Source organism: Amphiura filiformis, chromosome 19 (assembly GCF_039555335.1).
Source record: "Amphiura filiformis chromosome 19, Afil_fr2py, whole genome shotgun sequence".
Lineage (NCBI taxonomy): Eukaryota > Metazoa > Echinodermata > Ophiuroidea > Amphilepidida > Amphiuridae > Amphiura > Amphiura filiformis.
In genome coordinates this window covers 34177762-34199226 of record NC_092646.1, presented here as the reverse complement: position 1 = coordinate 34199226, position 21465 = coordinate 34177762, and the positions used below count along the sequence as shown (strand labels likewise).

General features: G+C 35.4%; 1 protein-coding gene across 1 annotated transcript in view; it reads right to left on the bottom strand.

Moving 5' to 3' along the window:
• Positions 1 to 21059, bottom strand: part of LOC140140523 (uncharacterized) — a 52187-nt gene extending 31128 nt beyond the window's left edge. The window contains exons 1-2 of the mRNA XM_072162282.1: positions 20957 to 21059; positions 11617 to 12736 (exon numbers count right to left, since the gene is read on the bottom strand). Of these exons, the coding sequence (XP_072018383.1) occupies positions 11617 to 12736 (1120 nt within the window). The 5' untranslated portion in view covers positions 20957 to 21059. The remainder of the gene's footprint in view (positions 1 to 11616; positions 12737 to 20956) is intronic.
• Between the last annotated feature and the right edge of the window lie 406 nt (positions 21060 to 21465).

Genomic DNA, 21465 nt, shown 5'->3' with positions numbered 1-21465 from the left:
AGATGATAATGTAGAGTAAATAGGATGGGGAGAACACAAGAGTGTGTAGTTTTGGAGGAGAGTTATTGGATGATGAGCGATTTGTAGATGGCCAAGCAAGTATGGTACAGGTCTACAAAGATTGATGGAAGGCTTGAATGGAAGATTGAAAGAATATGACATGAAAATTCATGTAAAGAAGTTCAAAGTAGTGGAGACATGATGTGGGCCAAATTTTAAGCATCACCATAAATGGACAGCAGAAAAAGCAATAAACTCAGCATGGGAAGAGTCGTACTAGAGCTCGAAGACTAGAGCAAAGACTGGCACGACAAACAAAAGAAAACTCTGCTTTCCAAAGCTTACAAGAAGGACATAAACAGATACGAGTTGTAGTAAGTCAGTAGTTTGGAGTGTGGCCTGACATGGAGCTGAGACATGGACACTGCAGAAAGAGGATACATGTGATGAAACTGGAAGCTTGCGAAATATGAGTGTGGAGAAAACAGTACTTTGGAAAGACAGAAGACATATAAGATTTATATACAATCAGAAAGAAGAATTGGACTGGAATAGATGGAATAGCGGAAGGAGGGAAGGAATTAAGAAACAAAGAACACGCAAAAATGTAAATGCCTGATGAAGGACAGACCGTCGCTTGTGGAGTTAAAGCAGGGTCTATGGTTAAAGTGAACAGCTGAAGACAGAGGAGAATGGATTACATTGTTGATGGGAACAGCGAATTAACCTGCCAAATAAGGCATAACCCAGCAAACACAAAACGTTTTCGACATCATTCGCAAAAGGTTATAAAAGGTTGTCAGAAAACGTTTAAATGTCGGGTTATATAAAGGGTATATTAAGAGTATAAAACGTTTTCATAACATTAAAAAACATTTTTTGTAATCTACTGCTCAGCAAACAAAAATGTTTTACAGAAAACATTTAAATGTCGGGTTATATAAAGGGTATAAAAACGTTTTAATAACATTCCAAAAACATTCTTGAGAACTTGATACAAAACATTCTAAACAGAATGTTATATTGGGGTTTAAAAAATATTTTGCGAAAAATGTTTGCCCAAAACATTTTCAATAACGTTTTAAAAACGTTTTCATGACCTTTATATAACCCGACATTTAAATGTTATCAAAAGGTTTTGAAAAAACATTTTAAGAACATTTCTGTGTTTGCTGGGTTCAAATATTTTAACATAATGTTATTTAAATGTTTGACACAACATTTGGCAAAAATGTTTGCAAAAATAGTTCACAATAACATTTTTTGAAAACATTTAAAAAATATTGTTGCAGTGTGTTTTCATACAAAACGTTTTAAAACGTTATCATGACCTTTATATAACCCGACATTTTAATGTTATTAAAACGTTTTTACCTAAACCAAAAGCCAAAATATAACTCATTTAAAACGTTTTTAAAACGTTTTTGTGTTTGCTAGGAACATTACGCAAGCAAGCTGGGCTACATATGGGCATGGTCATGATTCTATATATTCGCAATGTGCACTGCTTTGCCCATTTCACAAACATTTCAATGGGATTTTTACTTGATCAATTTAGGAGGAATGATGAATAATCTCTTCAGTTTCAATATCATAGAGTACAAACAAGACGTGATGAACACATGATTGTGTTGTTGAGAAAGGAATGAGGAAACATATAAACTCGTTTTGTTTCAACATCAGATTTTCTTTACAAAGATTAAATTGCAGCATTATAATAGACATGCATACTTCAAGTGGATAGTGTTTACTTAGAAAAAAATAAGGACAATATCAAAAAACTAAAAAAACAGTTTTTGGAATACTGTGCCCCAAGATTAAGAAAAAACAAAACAAAAATGTTTGGGAAGAGTGTTTTTTTGTTATGATGTACCTTTTTTTTACACCAAATCTGTATTTATTTTGATATTCATTGATGTCCTGCCTTTATAAAAAAAAATGTATACTTTTATATGTCTTGCGTGAATAATTACAAAGTTATAGCACTTTTACTCCATGCATGTCTGAGAGTACACAGCCACCTTAATACAGAAGCTCAATGCTTTAAATAAATTTTCAGAAGCTATCCACATGCCCCAATATCTGAGTGCTCTTATTAGTTATTTTCAGTTTTTTAGATCCACTGCAATGCATGAAGGGATAGCACTTATTACTGAGAGGATCCTTGTGCCCATCTGATCACATTATATCCTACCTATCTCAATATGCAAGAGAGGTGTCAGGCTAATATAAAATTACTATGGCAAATAGATCTTTTCTGCCCCATAAAACTTCTTATCTATAGGTTGTGCACGCACAAACAGAACAGTGTTATCCATGGGGCCAGCAGACGCATAATTTTATTTGACATAATCTGACACGAGCAAGGGGAATGATTCACTTGTAATATGTATTGAAAATAGAATTAATTTGTCCTGATTGAGCACCATTGTCTCATGTTAAGTTATGGTTATTGAATATAAAACTCAGTTAATTTGTCCTCATTGAGCATCATCATTGTCTCAAATTGGTTGTTGTCTTGCATTTTTATTTAGGTTTCAAATTTCATTGTTTGGTAACTTATAATATCAACGGAAGAGCTGCCATACACCTTCCAGCATTTTCCTCTATAGTGTGTCTGTTTATTGAATTGTGTTCAATATTGTTTTTTAAATGTATTGTAATGTGCAATTTTAGTATATTGCTACACAGCTACATTTCCATTACCACTAGGCCTATACATACACAGTATAGACTACTCTAAGGTCAAGTGGTTGTAATGATTTTAAAGGAAGGTCTAGTGAACTGCAAGTTTTGGTAGCAAAAATCCATTAATTTTTTTATGCCCTCACAATTCTTAGGGTTGGGGTAGCATACTGCAAGTTATTTTCTTTTCTGTAAATCTAGCTTACTTAAATGTTATATCACCATTTAGCTATTGAAAAATATACTGAGCAAAATGACACTTAAAACATCCCTATAGCTCATACCATTGTGGAGATATGGCCTTTTCAAATAGAAAATGAGGCGAATATCATACTTTTTTCCAAATCAATTGTCACCCGAACCTTTGAGTTTCTACTCCTGCTACGAAAATATAGAAATATATGGATCCCATTCAATGCTTTTAAAATTGTACCGTTGTTACCCAATTAGCATAAAAAATTAGGCACTATTTGATAGTGTTCATGTTCATACACTCACAGGAAATTAGCAAGTCAACATTTTTGTCAACCTAAAACGGCAATTTTCGGCCAAAATCGGACAAAAAATTGATTTTTTTTTTCCTCAAAAATATTTACAAAAATAGGGAGGTTTAAGTGCCAAAATCTGAAACTAGATGCTATTTTATCTTTGGAAACATACAAACAATCAAGAATTATTGTTTTCACCCCATTTTTTTTCACACATTTGTCCGCCAAATGTAAGTCAAAGTTTGAACGCTGTCTTGTTGGTATTTCCTTGGTGTCAAATATAGCTGTAGTGAATCCAAAATTGCATCAATTTTAATTGAAATGTCCTTTTTAAATTTCAGCTCGGTGTTTAGTATTTTTGTAATATAGCGTTTGTAAATATCATATTTATCAATTTGAAAAGTAGGAGCATGTTGTCTATATAGTCAATGTTTACACTGATTTACATTTCTTAACTTCATAGCTATTTTCAAATCTATACTACAATTACTTTCCAGTCAATGAGTCAGTCAATGAGTTCAGTTTAGTCAGTTGTGGAATATAAAAATCAAGCCAGTGTCTTGACCTAGAGTAAATGTCCCATTGGGAAATATTGATAGTATTTATATAGCCCAGTCGTGTGCTGGTCGTGTGTCACATTCACTGCCCTCAAAATACCATACAGGTTTTATGCACTCATCAAATGTTCACAGATGAATTGGCGAGGAAAATGGGGGGGTGTTATTCAAACGCGTCATTTTGATGGAAATATTTAGGTCTTCCACAATAAAGTTTGTCATGTTTGCTATGATGTGTTTACATCAAAGTATTGATTTGACCAATATCTCCTGATTGACCTGACAATTAAAGGAAGGTGACCTGATAGGCCTATATTTAAATATATAAAAATTCTAATCAAAAACTTATGTATAACATAAAATGTCATCCCTTCCAAGCACTCATGCAAAAGGAACATGTAAATGTTTTTTGTAAATGTGACTAATTCCTAATGGAATTACTGACATTTATACAGCGTGATATTGGTAGTCTACAGTGTTTTTATTTTAAATGATAATCATCATGATCATGTAATATATTGATTTCAAGTGAAAGGCCCTATTTTCCACATACTCTAGGCTCTATGGGGGTGTTCGTGGCCATATCTGTTGTACTCAGTCAACCATGATTTTATTGTTGTACAAGTCAAGGGCTTTCAGAAAAACTTGGGTGATTGATCTGAATTTGCCTAACTTTTTCTATAGAGGGCGTTTTTCAAAATGGCCGCCAAAATTATTACTTTTGACAATATCTCAGTTTCTGGAGTGCGGAGAGACACGATTTTGGTGTCTATACCTATATTTTTACTACCAAGGAATCCAATAAGACCAGTTGTTTAGTCACTGGCACCTCCTTTGAGGCAGCCATCTTGAATTTCAAAATGGCCGCCAAAAATTAACATTGTTATTTATAACTTAGTTATTTATAAACAAAGAGTCATAGTTTTGGTGGCTACTTTTGTTTGTAAGTCTTATAGTATCCAATGGGAGCATTAAGAATATCTTACATTTGTATTCATTAAGTTTAATATCTACATATGGTTTTGTCCATGCTTAAAATGCATTTTATAATGGTATAATACTATTCAAATCAGACCGAAGCTCACATGACTATTATTATTAACCTGACAGTTTCGTCTGGTCGACAGAGATTCTTAGGAGCCTCCAAAACTGTCATTATTAGGCATTAGGCAGTTAAACTTAGGTTGTGATTGAAAGAAAACCGTACCAATTTACCATTTGATTTGTAAGGAACTTGATTAACTTCAATAATAGCCTGGAATAATAGTTCATATATATTGTCTATCAGGTCAGTTGTGGAGATTTCTACAGCTATCTGAGGTCTCAACCTTTAGATGTTGGTGGCAGACTGTGGTGTGAAGCTGACTTTGAGAAGTGAAACTGATGTGCTCTTAGTTGCAGAAAATTACTGGACTTGTTTCCAGCATCTATGACTTGCACCAAGTACTGTTCTGCCTGCTGGATAGAAGAAGGACCTAGAGGAGTTGTTGTGCCAAATCCTTGCAAGTAAGCCACAGGTTTGGCCTTAAGGGCTGCTTTCTTTGTACCTATTTTACTGGTGATGTCACATCCTGTGAGACTATGTAGCGCAGGAAGCACTGTGCACATCTGAGGGCCCAATCTTGCATACAGAATGTGGAGAGGGACAAAACGGGTAGAGTTGCCTCTCCCTGCTCTTACCCACAGTTCCTGAAGACCCTCGTGAAGAAAGGTAGCCATATAAAACAACAGGGCAACTGTTACATCAGTATCGTTGGATATAACAACGCACGTTTTGTGATCAGCTAGGACACAATCTAGGACATGCATGGGTATATGGAGATCTGCCTCTTCAACTTGAGACTGCAGGTGCTTTATGTTATATTCTGTTCCATTATGGATCTTTATGCACTTCCATTTGTCACTGCCAATGCATAGCTGGCTAAGAACAGTTGGCTCTTTATGCATTTCCATGGACGTATCACTCAAGAATGCATACACTAGTGTTTCAAGCAGCAGTTTATTTTGGCTTGACGGCCAGAACGTTGACATGTCCTTGGAATTGGTGTAAAAGGAAAATGTCAGTTCAAATAAGTTAATTTCACAAGTTCGTGATGACCATTTTGAAATTCAGGATGGGTGTCCACCCCTACTGCGTCCTAGTGTAATATAGTAGTATTTTGGGTTCCTTGACCCTAAAAACATATGTTTAGACACCAACGTCAGGTCTATAAACCTCTAACGCTAAGATAAAGTCAAAAGTAATCAATTTAGGCCATTTTGAAAAGCACCGTCAATAGAAAAGTTAATCATATTCTATTAGTCTATACTAGTAAAGTAGGTAATGGGGATACGCATCCTGCACAAGAACAAATAAACACAAATGTTCCGGCATGGGAATCGAACCCACGACCTTCCGATATCTACTATACTAGTAGTTTTTTTTGTGTTCCTTGACCCTGAAAACGTATGTTTAGACACCAACGTCCGGTCTCTATGACCTCTAGAGCTGAGATAAAGTTAAAAGTAGTCAATTTGGTGGCCATGTTGAAAAGCACCCTCAATAGAAAAGTTATTCATATTCCAAGTCTATTCTTTTATTTTGTTTTGGGTTCCTTGACCCTGAAAACATATGTATAGACACCAAAATCATATCTTGATGAGCCTCTGGAGCTAAGATATAGTCAAAAATAGTTACTTTGGCGGCCATTTTGAAAAGCGCCCTCAATAGAAAAGTTAATCATATTCTATTCGTCTATACTAGTAGTTTTTTTTTGGGGGGGGTATGTTTAGACACCAATGTCCTGTCTCTATGACCTCTAGAACTGAGAAAAGTCAAAAGTAGTCAATTTGGCGGCCATTTTGAAAAACGCCCTCAATAGAAAAGTTATTTATATTCTAAGTATATTCTATTAGTTTTTTCGGGTTCCTTGACCCTGAAAACATATGTATAGACACCAAAATCATATCTCTATGAGCCTCTGGAGCTAAGATATAGTCAAAAATAGTTAATTTGGGCCATTTTGAAAAGCGCCCTCTACAGAAAAAGTTAGGCAAATTCAGATCGATCACCCAAGTTTTTCTGAAAGCCCTTGACTTGTACAACAATAAAATCATGGTTGACTGAGTACAACAGAGATGGCCACGAACTCCCCCATAGAGCCAGGAGTAACATAAACATATTAAAGTTAGAAGTTCCAACTCAGTGTATTTCCGAAGATATCATCAAAAAACTGCCTAATTAGTCTCAAATGTGGTATACCATATTTGAGACTAATTCTGCAGTTTTTGACGATTCTTCGAAATATACCAATTTGGAACGCCAAATTCAATAAGTTTATGAGAAAATATGAGCTTTCATCTAGATCTGATACCAAAATCAGCATTTTGATGAGGTAAGGCGCGTGAAAGTCGATTCCGAGTTTATCGTCCCCCGCCCGCGTCACTTTTTGGAAACCAAAAGTACCCGCGTCAAATTTTCAAAAATGCCAAAATAATTCATTATTTTCAAAGTATCAGTGTTTTCACCAGTTTTAGCAATTGGAAACAAATATTTTTGTTTGTAAAACATATATTCATAACTTGGAAGCAAAACCAGGCTCTTTTCTAACTTTTCTAGTCCTTACCCGTATAAAAACATGTTTATAAATCACATGTATGAGTTTGGCTTTAAATCAACATGCATTTTAGGTCAATAATGAAATCTGATGAAATAATGAAAAATGAAAAATGAAAAAGTCACCTCACCAACCTGGAAAAAAAAGTGACGATAAACTCGGAATTGACTTTCATTGGCCTAAAGTGGGGGATGAGATTGTCAATCAGGTTACCCACCTTTAATTTACAGGATGGTACGATTTCTTCACAGACGTGCGGTTTTCACCTTTTATGCCCAAAATAATGTGCACAGTGCACTTGCATTTAGGGGTGGTTCAATAATTATGTATACCCATAGAATGGTGAAAAGTGGCAGGCTAAAAGGGGAGGCGAGCGATTTTTGGCACAGATATTTGGCACCATTTCGATATTAAACCCTAAAACGCCGTGTAAAACATATCATGAAATGCTCAAATATGCAAAATGTTCTTTTTGATGCACTCACATCACATGATAATTTCAGGTTTTAAATTGGGGTTCCCCAAAATCTAACATGTGTAAACAAAGGGCAACGATTTTTTGGCAGGGGCGTGGCAAAAAATTTTCAGCATGTTAAAAAAAGGGCAGTAAGGATTTTTTTGGTATAATGAAAGGGAGGAGCAAGCAATTTTTAACAGAACATTAAGAATCACTCATCATGCACATTCCAATTCAAACAACACATCTTTAATTCATAGGCCTATTGGCATCTTGAGATATTGGGGCTGAAGACGTCCAAGAGAATACTGGAAGAAAGCTTCCTCTCGGTAAGCAATTTCAAGTTGGTTAGAAATAAGAAAAGTTAAACTTGAGATATGATTGTTTAAACTTTTTTAAATAAGCTAATTTGGAAACCGCAAAAAAAAGCCATGAAGCGCTCCACAGACTCCGAGTATTGTACGTACAATATTGTATGCAACATATCTACGTTATTTAATCTATTGCCATTCTATTTCCAGTAATGTTTTTTTTAAAAGTTCTAACGAATGTTTGATGACGAAAAATCGATAATATGTTACATGTAATATCTAGTAGAAATATATTATCGATTTTACGTCATCAAACATTCGTTAGAACTTAAACATTACTGAAAATAGAATGGCAATAGATTAAACAACGTAGATATGTTGCATACAATATTGTACGTACAATAAAAAGTCTGAATACTGCTTTACATTGATACTTCTCAGGTACATGGATATAGGCAAGAAGAATCATTTTGTATATCAACCAAGTAAATGTCTATAATATTGATCGATATATCATTTTTGTACTTACAGTCTACTTGCGCTCAGGTCTTCACTTTCACATAGCATTCATAGGGTCAATGATAATAATTTTTCTACTGATGCAAACAAAAATCTACATTTTGATGTGGGGAATAGGCTGTGGATTTGATCATCCTCACCAATATATGAACAGGCACTTGCACAGACATACAAACATAAATCACCCCCAGTACCCCACTACAGTAAAAATGATAATGTGCCCATGCTGTGGAAGATGACTCCGCCCAAGAATACTTTGGGGATAAGCCCATATGCATTGACATGGGTGCATCTGCATAGGGTGGTGGTTGGAGGGCTGTATGAGGGGTAGGAGGAGAAGTTTAACAAGAATGTAATCATAGAGCTAGAAATAAGCCTTTTAAAATAACACATTGGGATACATGGTGAACAAATGGAAGGATTTGACAGGTTTAGGAGGGGGTGTGAGAGTCACGGGAAACATTTTATCAAAATGAGCTAGATCTTTCCGTCGGAGTGGGGACAATGAGGTCAAAATATAAAAGTTGACGAAATTTGGATTTTTTTTTCAAAAAGCCATGGAAAGTTTTAGGAGGAAATATTTGAAGAAAAGTACTTTTTGGATTATCAGAAATTGGGGGCTGTGTTTGGTGAGGCCACATAATTTGACAATTTGTTTCATGTCCCAACATTTATTTATTTTTTGCTAAATGAAAAAAAAATACTGCAGTTTCCATGTGATATTGACAGTGCTAGCAGTTTTCAGTATCTAACAGGAAAATGATGAGGCCCTTATTTTTATATTTAAGATTATGAAGGCCAAGGGTTAGACTCTTTTAAAGTTCTACAAAAATACTTGCAAGTGATTCATGGTGAAAATTTAACTTGTTTATCAACATTAGGCCTAACCTTAAAATTAAATATGATAATAGAGGAAAAAATATGGACTGATCCCAGAAATTGAGGAGTGGACGCGAAATTAATTGATTGAAGGGATCAATTCCGGGGATCATTTGATGAGAGGCAGTTGAAAATGGTGGTCAACAACAAGTTAAAAAATTGGCCCAGAAGAGCAACAACATATATTATTTACTCTTGACCTACACATAACTAAGTAAGACCTATATGAAATTCATGAATACAAAACAGTACTAATTCAAGTCTAGTCTAATATTATTTTCTTCAGATTGTCTGTGCCATTTGATTTATCATCAATAGTAAAACTCCCAATATTAGAAAAATACAGTGCAATATACTTACAGATGTTCTTTTGCCTAATATTTTTTGTAGGGATTATAGGCATACATGTTATATTTTCAAACGTTATTTCTTTCATCACATGAAAAGGGAAATTTACATTTCATTTATAATATACCCCAGTATTTACACATGTTACCATGGTATATGGTTACACTAGCTCTGAAAATGCTATTAGCCTTTGACCCCTAGCCAGGTTCACCACAGGGCCGCGTAATTCAAACGCTATTTATATCTACTACATGTATATAGTATGTAGATCAAGATGCATAAAGTTATGACATTCCATATTGTATACAGTGCGTATTGGGCAATAATATTTCTTGTCTCACACTGTTGTCTGCTGACCGACATATTCAATTGAATAAGTATTTTAAAAAAGCCTTTCATCCTCAATACCGGTAGCTTCATATTTTTTTTTATTTTTTTAATTACAGTATTTATAAGAATGCAGGAAGGGTCACTTATAACTACTTATAATGAGCAGTTTTGAATTAGTATTACCACCGGCACCATCTCGTCAAAAGTAACAAAAGAGCTTTTAGGAAATGTATACATGGTATATGGAAAACAAAGATTCAACATAACAAACAATTATTTACACACACTCTCAGAAAAAAACAGGTGCTACTTAGAACCTTTTTTGTCCTGTATGTAGAACCCTAAGCAGTAATAAGGTTCTAAAAGAACCTTAAAACGTTCTATAAAGAACCTTAAAGATTTAAATAGGTTCTATAAAGAACCTTAAAGATTTAAATAGGCCTGGGGATATTCTAAATAATTCATTCATTCAGGGACTCGTCACAAAGTTAAGAAAAGTAAAACGTAGTGTTAACCCTTTTTGGTACTAAAAAACTCGAGCACGGTTTGATTATAAGTATCGTGATGATGACTTGCTGAACGCGGCGGTATAACAGGGCGCCTTATTCATTGTTAATTTTGCACCTTCAAACATACAAACCATCTCAAAAGTTAGGTCTTTATAGTATGAAACTTTCTTTCACGAAGGCACCATGTCAACAATATCTAGAAAAGTTGCTTTTTGCCTTGTAAAAGTGCGTAATTTTTCGCCATTTTCTGCTATTCCTTTACTCCGATCGGCACCAGATAAACTGGCCTTCCTTTTAGTACGCGCTATTTAATCTGTGTAAAGCAATCGTAATTGACAGTGACATCAGACGCGATAAATTCTTTTTATCTCTGTCTTTCATTATAGTAACATCGGTGGCCTTTACATAATATGGAACCAGTATGCCCAATTGCCCATATTAAGACAAAATTATTGCAAAGACCATCAGATGCACACGATCTATGAGGTTGATTGACTACGTCATCACCCCTGGAATAGTGCATGATGGGAAGATGGGAAAAAGGTCTAATAGAATTAGAAGGTTTAATGAACAATTTATTGCATAAGAACACATATCCAAATTTTAAACAAAATCTGATGATAGTAAGCTTTCAAAATGAATTGATTCTGAAAAAAGAGCCAGTTCATGCATGTGATACAAAATTAAAACACATAGGCCTACAGCAAAGGTTTTCTTTTGGCTCAGAATAAAACTATTACTAATAAGACTTTGTAAATAATGATACAAGACTCCTTAGACCTTTACATTTTAGGAGCACTATGAACACGAATTGTCTTCCTACGATATCTATTTTCAGAAAAGAAAATAATTTTGAAAGTGGTTACCTGTATCAAATCTAAGCAATTATTTTCTTAAGCAAAGAAGTCATGATATGACTCTAGAAATTGGGCCTTACCTTGTTTGGGATCCTTATTTGACAACAAAGCTTCGAACCACTTCGTTAAGTTCATGTACTGAATCACGTTTTCGCCCTGCTCATACGGCAATAGAAAAGGAACAATCGGTGTATGAGAAAACACAACAGCTCCGAGTGGGCGCATCACTGTCACAACAAGCACACCATCTTTCCCATCCTTAGCTTCCTTGACGGGTATGATTGTGATTCTGTAATACTTGCCGATGTCTCCTTTTGACATTTGACGCCCCTCTGCAGGAACAAACCACACCATGCTCGTGATTATTCTGTCAATGTTTCCTTTTACCTTTTTTTCATCAAATTTGATGCCTTGTACTTTCAGTGATTTATCATGAACTCCGTATAATATATGTCCCCCGTTAGTGTTGGCAAATGCAGATACGTACCGAGGTAGAGCTTGCCCGCTTTTGTCATTGTTATGATTATCAAAAGTGACTTCTTTTGTAGGGCCTTTGTTTTCTATCAGAATATCTTCTGGAAAATCTTTAAGAACTTGTCCGCAAATTACCGCATTGGGTAGCGATTCCAAGGGCAGAGAGGTTGCATACTTGTGTTTTCCTTTGGCTATCTTAGTTATTTCTGTTGATTTGTCTATCATGATCACGCTGTTCTGTGTTTTTGCAAACACGCAGGACTGGTAGGCCAGAGGTTCTTGTTGCACTGGTTTGATAAAAATACGACGCTTTGCATTGAGTCGACTCCCTTTTGCTCCGTACCATATGTAGTTTGTCATTTGTCCTCTTTGATTCAGCCATTTTATTAAGCCATCATCAAATTCAGCATAAGGCACAGTTTGGCCATCTGAATTATTTTTGTTGTTCAGTTGAATCATACCGCCTGAACTGTTGTTGAGGAATGCGATACATACCTTTTTTACATCCTCTAACCCTTCAAACTTCTTTTTTACATCCACTAATCCTTCAAACTTCTCATTTGTATCATCTTCTAATCCTTCAGACTTCAACTTTTTTGACATTTTGTAGCTGACCTGAACACTTGCAAACGGTATTCTTTGGTTGTTAAGTTGATCGTCAGGTGAATTTTTGCATAATTCCATGTTCCAATAAATTGGTTTGTCAGTTGCTCCTCCCGCTGCCATCTTAGAAAAACAAAAGAGATTAACGGTCAGTTTTAAGAGGGAAAAGGTATTAAAGGAGAGATATATACCGGCTTATATACTTCTATATAAATTTATATTGCGCCATAAAAAAGGTATCCTTACAATTGGGAAAAATCCCAATTTTACAATTATTAAAACCATAGTTACCAAAACCTACTGGGTAAATTTATTTTTTGAATAGATGCACTATCTAATCCTGCATATTTATGACACCCCATTGAATCCAATGTGACCTATAAAAAAGGCTCAAGAAGAAAAGTTACCATGGTTACAGGCATTTGATAGGACGAAGGTCTAGTTTTGAAGGTGACAACACTGGGTATATACAAGGCGAAATGATTCCAACAAGCGCAACAAAGAGACAATACAGTTTATTCAGTAAAGCTTTATTTTAAAAGCAGTAATTTTTTCTTTCTTTTTTCTTTTTCTTTTCTGTACTTTTCACAACTTTTATTTTATTTTTCAGTTATTTTGTTTTAGTTTTCTTCAGTTCTTTTTTGATTAAGTTCTTTTGATCCCAGCAATATCTTGTGTGGCCACCGCGCACCGTTATTGTCCATAACGTCGCATGCTCAAAATCAGGTGTGTATATGCCATGCAGTTTGTCACTGGACCTGGACCTTCGTCTAATCAGTGCTGGTAACTTTACTTCTTGAGGTCAAATAATTGGATTCAATGGGGTGTCATTATCATGATAATGTGCAGGATTAGATTTACATTTACCCAAATATATAAAGCTAAAGAAAGAAGGAAAGAAAGAAAGAAAACAGAAAGATTTGTATACATAGGGCCCTACACACACCGACATCGCCTGGCTAATAATTATTTGGTGCAGCAGAGACATTAAAATGAATACACGGGATCGATACACGTGAATTGCTATGCACGATTTTGATATCAGACGAAAATCTTCGTATACTGGGTTAGAAAATGATGAATATCTCCGTAAATGAATTTTTCTCAAGAAACCAGATGTGGTCTCATACACTTGAAAATACGTGTTGAACAGATATTATAGTCGTTAGCGTGCGCTTTGAAAATTGGCCGTGCGCTTTGAACTCAACATTTGACCAAAACTCTCAATTTTATATTGCGTTGGTCCTGTAGGCCTATGGACTACAGCGCGCAGCAGGCTATAGCGGCACTCACTCAAGTGGAGACAGTATATTAACCATTGACCGCAATGTGTATACAAGCTTGCTCACACAGCGAGAAATCAATTACCCCGTCTATTGTCATAGCCTTAGTCAGGTCACTTCGCTAATAATATGCATCTCATAAGGTCCGAATAAAATAGCCATGTGTGGCTGTGGATTCAACCTACCATGGCGATTTCTACTATGAAGATATCGGGGCGATGTCACTGTGCTACATAATATCCTGTTCTGTATTTTTTTTATTGATAAAATTGATCGAAAATCGAACATTGTGTCTTTTCAATGGGAAAATCAAATGAAAAATAAAAGTTTTTAGGGCCTATGATGGACATAATTTATACATAAGTATTAGTATTTAACAAAGTGCCCTATTTGACTTGCACTGATGAATATATAGATGTAAATTTCTATCTTTTTTATTTGACATTATAGTCACGCGGTAGCCGTGACCAGCAAGTTATAAATATAAAACGACTGCTAAAGAAGAATAAACAGATGCACCGCGGGACTATATTTACACGTAACATGACGATTGTTCTATGATATTTTTCGCTGGGTACAAAATATATTTAAAACCATGCTAAATCTTATAAAACATCCCAAGTGTAATATTTTAACAACTCATTAATTCAAAAAGTGACACCAATCCTACACACAATCTTTGGTTTGATGATAAACAGACATTCTTACTCATTTCACGCGGTTTTTCATAACCAAAATTAGTGGCAATAATACTGATATCCAGAATTTTTTGAACACGGTAACAGCTCTATAGCTAGGAATCACGTAGGCACTACTTTCTCACATTCACTTTCAAATATACCCTAGCATTTCCTTTGATATCCTACATATAATTTCTGTACCCCATTCGCCAAGAAATTAAGTTTTTCGCAATTCTTTTATTCTTTCCGGACCACAACATACATTCATTTTACCAAATACTCCATTTCCCCATCTAATTTCAAGCAGCTACCCGTGGCGGAGCGGTCAAAGCGATGGACTCCTAATCCATTTTTGAATTTTTTGCTCCGGTTCAATCCCGGGCACAAGCTGATATTTGCAATGTTTTATTAACCACATTATTGTCTTAAATCAAGTATAACACAATTTTAAATATCCATTGCTATTGTGATATTATTTTTATTTTATCAAGGAAACTTGTTGGATTTTCATTTTATTTCTATTAAATTCTCAGAAATTTACAAATACAAATAAAAAATATTAGCAATTAAAGTTTACGTTCTTTCCCATTGCGATTTCAAACGTACGTATCGAACGGCAGTGGAATCTATTCAAAATCACTCTCCTGTGACGGGATTTTGAATATGACCCGTTCCGCAAACCAGGGAAGTAAGTCGCATTTTTGACATTTCATGACTTGAAATGTAACTTAGCACGAGATAATAAGCTTCAAAATGATACCAAAATTATATTCAAGATATGGATAATTTTATAGATGTTAGTTACCTTGATATTTTTGCGGAACTGTAATTCTGAAAAATGGGCTAATTAGTTTCCTACTTTACACATGATTGAATAGGGACTATCATAGTTCAACTGTCAATTATATCTATAATAAATAACTGAGTTTGGCGACTTGGTAAGGCTAAAAACTTCTACGTTTTACATTATTTCGGAAAACGGATTTTTGCGTTGCGTAGAGTAAAGTTGTCCGCACCCCAATAAAACGTCCAATTTTGTTTTTGTTTACGTTAAGGGTGTCAAATTATGTTAATTAGTTTCAAAGGCACTAGCAAGCAACCTGCGAGCTAAGCACTGAGTAAAGGCCCGGTCACACTATGACGGACGATAAGCAACGAAAGGTGACGAACGTGAAAATTACAAAATGTTGACGGCAAAGCGACGACAAAAAGAGGAAAACAAGATTCGGTGACGAGTGGGAACGACCTTTAGCGACAACACGACGGCAAGGGACGAAAGGCTGCGGCAGGAAACGGAGACTAGCGACCAAATCCGGACGTTGTCTGGGCTAATCTAAACTATTAATATCTATATCAATAATAATCAAAAATATTACTATCGATATGAATAATAATCAAAAATATTACACATATCTATAATATTCAAAAATATTACACATATCAATAATAATCAAAACTATTAATATCTTTATCAATAATAATCAAAAATATTACCATCAATATCAATAATAATCAAAAATATTACACATATCAATAATAATATTTAAAAAAAACAATATAAATATCAATAATAATCAAAAATAGTAAAATCAATATAAATAATAATCTAAACTTTTAATATCCATATCAATAATAATCAAAAATATTAACATCAATATCAATAATATAAATTCAAAATTGCAATTCGCAGCTTAACGTCGCTTGCCGTTCACCCCTATTCGTCATAGTGTGACCGGGCCTTAAACACTGAGTAAACAGTCACAATACACTACAATACAGTCATGCTGTCTAACATGAACACCCGCAAATCCTATGTCTGATCTGATCAATGCTGAGATTGGGTCACTCATACCATTACACAGGAGAATCTGACTTGAGTAATTAACATGCATTGTTTATTCAACTAATTTGTCAACATTATCATGTCAGTGTTCAAACTAGAACCTATTGTCAACAGTTAAATGTTTGTTTATTGAATTAGGAGTCTCCAAATCACCCAAATTAAACAGGGTTGCCAAACTGTGATTTAGTAGCCCAAATGGGTGACTTTGGAAGATCCCCCCAACTTTTGACAATTTCCTGTCCCATAGAGACAGATGGTTAAGAAAAATGGGTGACTTTTTAACAATGCAGGTACAAAAGTCTGGTTAGGCTCACCGTAACTCACAGGTTAGCGGCATAATCAGTGAATTAGGTCAAAGTCTACAAATCACCCAAATTAAACAGGATTGCCAAACTGTGATTTAGTAGCCCAAATGGGTGACTTTTGAAGATCCCCCAACTTTTGACAATTTCCTGTCCCATAGAGACAGATGGTTACGAAAAATGGGTGAATTTTTAAATAGCAACGCAGGTACAAGTCTGGTAAGCATGGTAAGGCTCACCGTAACTCACAGGTTAGCAGCATAATCAGTGTCTGTGCAAAATACTTTGCCAATGTTGAAAGTAAGTGTTCTACAAAATTGTACATTTATTTTGATTATTCCGAGACTGCACCTCAAATTGCCCTGCACCAGGTGAAACTAAATTAACATCTATTGTTTATTCAACCAATTTGTCAACATGGTCACTGAACTTACCAATTTGAAAAACTCAGTAATTTATTATATTAATATAATACCAGGGACTGTGTATGAACACCTAATTAGTCACACATCAATAATGTCAACATTTACTGAGGTCAAGATTGCCAACATGTTATAAATAGTTATAAATTGTGCTAATTATAATATGATCCAATTGCCTATTTACATGCCTTATCAAACCACTGAATTTTACCATGCTATGTTATATGAAACAGAGTGTAAGGATATGTGAATAAATTGTTTCATCTGTACAGTGGTGTAGCCAGGACTTTTTCAGAGAGAGAGGGGGGGAGGCAAATTTCATGGGGGGATTGTCACAAATGGGCTAAAAAGTAAAAGGTACAACAAAATTGATCCAAAATGGGCTAATAAATAAAAAGTACAACAAAATGCATACAAATCTTAAATATCCATAGCCAGCATACCATAGGGGCCCAAGAGGGAAGTAAATAAAATTGTGTTCATCTGCTCAGTGATGTAGCCAGGACTTTTGCAGGGGTCAGCAAGGTACATTTCAAGGTTGGGGATGGACAAACTTGGACGAAAATGGTAACAAATGGGCTAAAAGGTACAACAAATTTGTCCAAAATGGGCGAAAAATTAATGTATAAACAAATGCATACAAATTTTAAATATCAGGGGCCGGGGTCCCAGCATCCCTTCTCACGGTGGATATGATATGGTGGCAAGAAGACTTCGATCATGATCTAATTGCAATTTCAAGCCATTGATTTATATGGAAAAGATACTAAATATTATATTTCTAAATGATAATCTCCTCTCATACCATTAATCCCATTAAATAAAACATTTACATGTACAAAAAATATACAAAATTTACCAACCGCGAAAGACTCTGACCGCGAAAGACGGGTGACCGCTAGTTGATTAAATAAGCCTCTTTTTAATAAGTACTTTCAAGGATTTGAAAGTCCACTCAGTCCCAAGGTCAGATACCATGAAATTAAGAATTCCAATTTTTTTTTATGTGAACGTCATCTTTAAAGGTCTGTATCTCAAAAACATGCCTGGCGACTTGTTCCGGGTTTTGTTGGAGCTGGTCACATATAATGCACGGGTATTCGATACTTTACTACTACTGCTTAATCGGCTGCGCGACTAGACTTCTCCGTAGTCCACTTGCCCATTTTGCATACTCTGGCTATTATAATACATTTAAGCATAAAGATTTATATTGATTTGTGTGCAACTGATAGATTTTCACATCTGTATCTGATCTTTTCAGTCACCGCACTCCCTCTGTTTGTTAGCTTCCCAAGTGGACTACTCCCGGGGACTACTGACTTTGCCTTGCGGTTAAGATTTTTAACACGGGACTCTATGGAGAGTTAGGCCAATTTCTGGCCTAACTAAAATTGGCCATGATGTAATGCATCTTTAAATGGATCTGCCTTGTGATTGGTCGCCCATATCTCGCTATGGTTTAAATCTTCCGGACCCGTGCCATTACCACTAACTACACCGTACACAACTATCTGTGGTATTTGCGGCGCTTTTGTGTTGAGTCTGTTGACGCGAATGTTAATCTCTCATCAAACATATAAACTGATAGGCCTACATTCCAAAATCAGAATTTTTCAGTATTAAAGTGAGCCATTATAATTATGCAAGATTGTGTTGCATTCAATTACTTTTATTGTTTGTCACTAATCATCTAATATTTTTTAACTCTTTAAGACCATTTTACTATTGAATACTTTAATTTTAATAAACATCAGTATAATTTTGAGTTCAACGAAATGGGTTCATCATGACTAATAATAACATATTTTTAATAAAATTCGACTATGGCATAGTCTACTGCGCGACCGGTATGCCTATGTAAAACGCTGGTGAAAATTACCAACCACAATAAAATTTGCAGTCAACCACCACAACGTTAACATTAACAAAAGCTGGACTGTAAATGTATGTCCCTTATATGAACTTTACACTGTCTGGTTTCCTTTTATTTGTACATGGTGTGTGTAGCACGTACACAGTTTTAAAAGTTGCATGCATGAGCACATTAAAGCCTTCATACTGCAGTTACTGTCCGTTTTCCTATACACAATACACAGTGCTCTTTCCCATTGACGCGTGACCTTTAGGCCGTATAAAATTAATGTTTTGGTTCTCGTCCAGAGGATTTTCATGAATTGATGAGGGAGGGAGGTGTTTTTTTTTTTTTTTTTTTTTTTTCCAATGTAAAATTAGCATTGTCAGTAGTTTTCGGTTTTTTCTTCTATTTGTGTTCGAGGAAACGATGAGGCCCTTTTTTTTTTTTCAAATGTGAGATTCTGAGGGATAAACCCCTAGAGTACCACAAAAAGACTTGGAAGTGATGCTTGTTCTCTATTATACTTATTTATATGTATGAAGATTTCATAAATCATTCCAAAGTCTAAAAAATTGAAAAATCTAAAAAAAAAAAAAAAAAATCTGACAAATCCCAGAAATTGAGGAGGGAGGGACGAGAACCAAAATATTAATTTTACACGGCCTTACAAATAGCCCTACGTTAAAAGTATGGGGATATGACTAGTTAACGTCGCTGTGTGAAAAATAACCGGCCAATATTAAAAGTACTCTTCTAAAGTTTTAGAAAATATAGTTTTGTAACATGTCCTAAATTTTTAGCTAATTTAGATGTTTGGAAATATTCGTACTTTGGTGTTTTAGTTAATGTTATAGGTAATAGTACATTGCCTAGTTAACGTCGCTGTGTGAAAAATAACCGGCCAATATTAAAAGTACTCTTCTAAAATTCTAGACAATATAGGCTAGTTTTGTAACATGTCCTAAAATTTTAGCTAATTTAGATGTTTGGAAATATTCGTCAGTACTTTGGTGTTTTAGGAAGGATATGTAGGCCTAAACGACAGATAACACCAAAAATATGAAGAAATTATTTCCAAACCGTGTTAAGTCTGGTTCAACTAAAAATGTCAGGTTCCCCCCTAAGACCACAAAAAAATTTGTGTTCCCCCCTAAATTTACCCATTCCACCCCTGCCATAAATAACGATCGCTCCCTAATCGTATAGGCTATGGCTTATAATAGTAAAGGGAATACCCCGCATGATGAAATGGTGCACAGTATCTGACGAAAACTCACATTTTTCTCAATATCAACCAGATTATTACTGACGGCAGTCAAATACGGCAACGTGATATATTTATAGGCCCTATGGCAAAAAAGCAAAACAATTATGGATTGCTAATTAAACATCATTAGGGCCTAGGGCGCTAGACTCACTGAGGCTCATGGACGCCGTTCCTATGTCCATCAGCCTAGGCCTACTATGTCACTGAAGGCCTATACAATATACATACTATATGTATTTTGGTTTGGATATAGGGGCTGTGCAGTAAATGAGCCCTGGTGGGAAAAATTGGGGGGAGGGGAAAGACATTTTTGGCACGCCATTTGAAAATTGTACCCCCCCCGGCCCATAATTATTGCACAGCCCCCGGGCACAGCCCCTTGTCGCCCATTGGACGTGCCAAGATTGCAGGTCTAGGTCCTAGGCTACATGCATTTTCCTACATAATTATATATAGGCCTATATATATATATACATGTAGGCCTACATGTGACATACATTGTAACTAAAAATGCTCCCCACTACTACATGTACATGTAGCACTAGTATTAAAACAAGATTAAGAGCCAAGACAAAGAGCGTGATACGGGATTTATTCTGACAAAATGTGGAAATATAAAAGTAGCAGAATGTTAAACACGCATATAATTATTATTAGAAAAACAGAAAGTATAGTTTAAAATACTTACTCTTTACACGCATACACGACTATCAGATACTAGAATAATGAAGTAAAACACTCTGTAGTACTATGATAAAATATCCATGAAACATGCACCACAAGGACGCAAACCGAGAAAAAGAGATAGAGAAGCGACACTCTGTACAAACTGCCTATACCATGCTATACAGCAGTTGAAGACATGCAATTCGCAAGCGTCGTCGCCGGCCAAGTCTTACTACGAACGTGTAATGAGAAGATACCATAGAGTCCTACATATAGAGATCTGAGAAAGAGACGGTCCGAATTGACCTAGTGACCTATAATTTATTAGAGAATCACATTTTTAGAGTATAAGTCCGCCCACCGCTGTCAATCATTCTAATGAACAAATGAAACAAGCTCTGGCATTCTGGCAATGACGTAATCCTAATTATAAATGAGAAAATCACATTGTACATGTAACTGTCTGCTGTACTTCATGTCTTCCAACAAGTGCCGGAGTGTCGCGGGCCTGACGCAAATGGCCGCATTATA